We start from the raw sequence: 3,640 nt of genomic DNA, 5'->3' as shown, positions 1-3,640 counted from the left end.
TCTGCAGCGTCTCTATCTTCTCCAATTCTGTCACGAAACTTGGCCACCCTTGGGGTTCCTTTATCATTGCTATCATCTCCTTGCAATCTGTTCCAAAGCTCTGGCATGGCGAGTGTTGAAGCATATTCTCCATCGCCCATCGCAGTGCTTCTACCTCCGAATGCAATGCTGATTCACATCTCATGAAATTCCGTGTTCCCATAAGTTGTGTGTTCTCCCCGCTATCTATTCAGACCCATCCACATCCACTAAAGCGATCAGAAGCTGTCCAATATCCATCTAATAGGCAAATATTACCCAAGCTTAAGGCTTGGCTTTCCTCATTATTGCTGACCTGAACTACTGGTGGTATTATGTAGTTTGCATTAAACCAGGCTTGACATTCACTTTCTGCGTATCGAACTAGTTCCAATGGGTCTCTGTCTATTCCCCTGAAAAGTTTATCATTACGAGCCTTCCAAATATACCATATTATCCAGGGATAAGGATCCCTGTCTTAGTCTGGTTCTAAGATTTCATTCTTCCTCCAGAATAGATAGTTCATGTTCGTGTAGACGCTTGCCACTGGAACCTGGGCTTGTAGGAGTTGCTGATAGGGACCATACTTGGAGTGCTGGAGGGCATTCAAATATTGCATGTGTTACAGATTCTTCTAATTCTCCACACCTTGGGCAATAATTATCGCACCTCATATTCCGCCTTACTAGGTTCCTCGTTACTGCCACCTGACCCGTTATCAATTGCCATATAAGATGGCACATCTTCCTTGGTGCTTTTAACTTCCAAGCAAAGGCCTGAAGTGTAGTGATACTTGGTTCCAATATTTCTTTTTCCTCTTCTGGCTTCAACAGGTTTTGAGCAACCCAATACCCAGATTTAACTGTATACTGGCCATTCTTCGTGTGGTTCCAGCAGAAAGTATCACGGCGATGAGTAGAGCTTACGGCCATACTACGTATGAGAGATATGTCATCGGAGTGGACATAAGCCTCCAGTAACCCTACGTCCCATTCCTTCAAATCTTGGTTAATGAGATCACTCACTCTCATATTCGGGTGCATCACAGGTGCTACAGGTGTAGCTGGTCTAGCAGGCATCGTTGGAATCCACGGATCCTCCCACACTTTGACTTCATAACCAGAATGAATCTTCTGTCTGATCCCCAGAAGTAAAAGCTTCCTTGCGGCGTAAATGCTTGTCCAAACATATGATGGACTACTTGCAGAGATTTCGCCCAATGGCGAGGTCATCCTATAATATCTGCCCGTCAAGACTCGGGCAACCAGTGAATCAGGGTACTGAACCAATCTCCATAATTGCTTTGCTAATAGTGCTAGATTAAACTCATGGATTAAACGGAAGCCAATTCCGCCCTCTTCTTTCGGTAGACAAACCTTTTCCCATTTCGCCCAGTGTATTCCTCTTTTCGGTGGATTCGAACTCCACCAAAATTGTGCAATGGCACTAGCGAGGTTTTCAAAAATCTCCAATGGGAGCAGAGACGTCGACATAACGTATGTCGGAAGAGCGAGCAAAATGGATTTGATCATTCCCTCCTTCCCCCCTTTTGAGAGCCATCTACCTGTCCATCCATTTACTCTATGCATCAGGTTATCCTTTAGGAATGCAAAGAGTTTGCATTTAGAGCCACTAATATCCTCTGGAATTCCCAAGTACTTTCCCATCCCACCATCATTATGTATGCCAAGTACATCTTTAATCTCTTGTCGAGTAGTTGCATTAATCCTCTTACCAAAGAGTAAGGAAGATTTGTCAAAGTTAATACATTGGCCAGATGCTTTACCATATGTCCTGACTACTTTCATTACTTCTTCACATTCACGGGGCTCCGCCTTACAGAAGAAAAGACTATCATCAGCAAAGTGAAGGTGGGATACCGAAGGACAAGCGCGTGTGACACGCATACCCGTTATCTTCCCTTGGTTCTCTACATGATTAAGAAGGCTAACGAGCGCTTCCGTGCACAGAATAAAAATGAAAGGAGACAAAGGATCTCCTTGACGCAAGCCTCTACCTGGAACAATATTCCCTCTTGGCTGCCCATTCATAAGAACTTTATATTTTACCGATGTAATGCACCTCATGATCCAGGTGATCCATGTTTCGGAGAAACCCATCTTTCGCATCACAGCTTCAATAAACGACCATTCCATCCTATCATATGCTTTACTCATGTCTGTCTTGATGGTCATCCTCTTATTATGTCCACTCGGTTTAGTTCGCAAAGCATGAAACATTTCTTGAGCAATCATGATATTATCTGAAATCTGTCTTCCCGCGACAAAAGCTGACTGGGTTTCTGATATCAAACCTGGCAAGACTTTCTTTAGTCTATGGCATAAGACCTTAGAGACGATCTTGTAGCTGACATTGCACAAGCTTATGGGTCTGAATTGAGCCATGTCATTGGGCTTAGTTGTCTTTGGTATAAGACATATATTTGTATCATTCAGACCATTGGTCACAGTCCCATCAAAAAGGAATTTATTAACCATAAGAGTTAAGTCCTCCTTGACTATATCCCAAAACTTTTGGTAAAAAAGTGCAGTCATCCCATCTGGTCCCGGCGCCTTATCTGGATGCATGGCAAAAAGAGCTAGTTTGATTTCCCATTCAGAAACAGGAGCTGTAAGGCTGTCATTCATTGACCCCGTAATCATCGTAGGGACTTCAGATAGCGCCTCTTCAATGTCCTCTGGGATAGAAGACTCAAAGATTTGCCGAAAATAGCTAGTAGCAATGGCTACCAGACCTTCCTCGTCCTCAACTATGTTACCATTTGCATCCAGTAGCTGCGTGATTTTGTTCCTTGCTCTCCGTTGCTTCGTTAGGGCATGGAAGAATTTTGTATTTTTATGTCCCTCTCTCAGCCAAAACACTCTACTCTTCTGTTTCCAGAATATTTCTTCCGCTTTAAGAGCATCAGAGAGTTCTTTCAACGCTGCTGCAATTTCCTCAGTCGTCGCACTATCATCTGCGTATAAACCCTCAACTTTCTCCTTGAACTCCTCCACTAGCTTTGCCGAATTAATATTGTGTTGCTTCCTCCACTCACTCAAGGCTTTTCGGCAGCTGGAGATATGTTCCATTATACTCGCATTGGGGGGAAGATCAGGAGATTTCTATCCCTCTAGAATGACTTGCCTTAGTTCTTCATTGTCTAGCCATCTTCTGTCGAATTTGAACTTTTTTGATCTTCTCGTTGGCTTTATGAGTATTTCTGCAAGAATCGGACGATGGTCTGATCCCCATAACCTCATATACTTCACAGTAGAGTGAGGAAACGTTTCATGACAATCCGCATTTCCAACTGCTCTGTCTAAGCGACATCGAACAGTTGTTCCTCATGCCATCCCACAGTCATTAAGCATCTGCTTAAAAGGGAGGAATGAACTATCAAGACGTTGTCTCCCTCCTGCTTTCTCATTATGACATGTGATTTCATTAAAATCTCCTATCATGAGCCAAGGTCCATTTCTTGTTGTTGAGAAACGCGTAAGACGTTCCCAAACTTGATCTCGTCTATCTAATACAGAGTCCCCATAAACAAATGTCATATAGACTTTTATTCCATCAATGACTGCCTCAATGTCAATCATACGGTTATTCGAAAATAAAA

At 43.1% G+C, this 3,640-nt stretch overlaps 1 protein-coding gene across 1 annotated transcript; it reads right to left on the bottom strand.

Annotated features, from left to right (window-relative positions):
- Nucleotides 1–225: 225 nt before the first annotated feature.
- LOC106302940 lies at nucleotides 226–3,110 on the bottom strand. The gene is made up of 5 exons (XM_013739337.1): nucleotides 2,906–3,110; nucleotides 2,088–2,788; nucleotides 745–1,748; nucleotides 335–431; nucleotides 226–279 (listed from the first exon to the last, which is right to left on the bottom strand). Exons 1-5 carry the CDS (start codon nucleotides 3,108–3,110, stop codon nucleotides 226–228), a joined length of 2,061 nt encoding a protein of 686 aa, XP_013594791.1.
- Nucleotides 3,111–3,640: the final 530 nt, after the last annotated feature.

The sequence above is a fragment of the Brassica oleracea genome, chromosome C7 (assembly GCF_000695525.1).
Source record: "Brassica oleracea var. oleracea cultivar TO1000 chromosome C7, BOL, whole genome shotgun sequence".
In the NCBI taxonomy this organism is placed as follows: Eukaryota; Viridiplantae; Streptophyta; class Magnoliopsida; order Brassicales; family Brassicaceae; genus Brassica; species Brassica oleracea.
The sequence above is the reverse complement of the archived record's forward strand: the minus strand, read 5'-3'. Positions and strand labels throughout refer to the sequence as shown.

What these genes read in the sequence shown, in the direction of transcription:
- LOC106302940 (XM_013739337.1), bottom strand. Translation starts at nt 3,110, where the DNA reads ATGGAACATATCTCCAGCTGCCGAAAAGCCTTGAGTGAGTGGAGGAAG. An exon ending in AATATTCTGGAAACAGAAGA is followed by an intron (nt 2,789 to 2,905) that starts GTAGAGTGTTTT and finishes ATGGTAACATAG; the next exon opens with TTGAGGACGAGGAAGGTCTG. An exon ending in TAATACCACCAGTAGTTCAG is followed by an intron (nt 280 to 334) that starts GTCAGCAATAAT and finishes TTTGCCTATTAG; the next exon opens with ATGGATATTGGACAGCTTCT.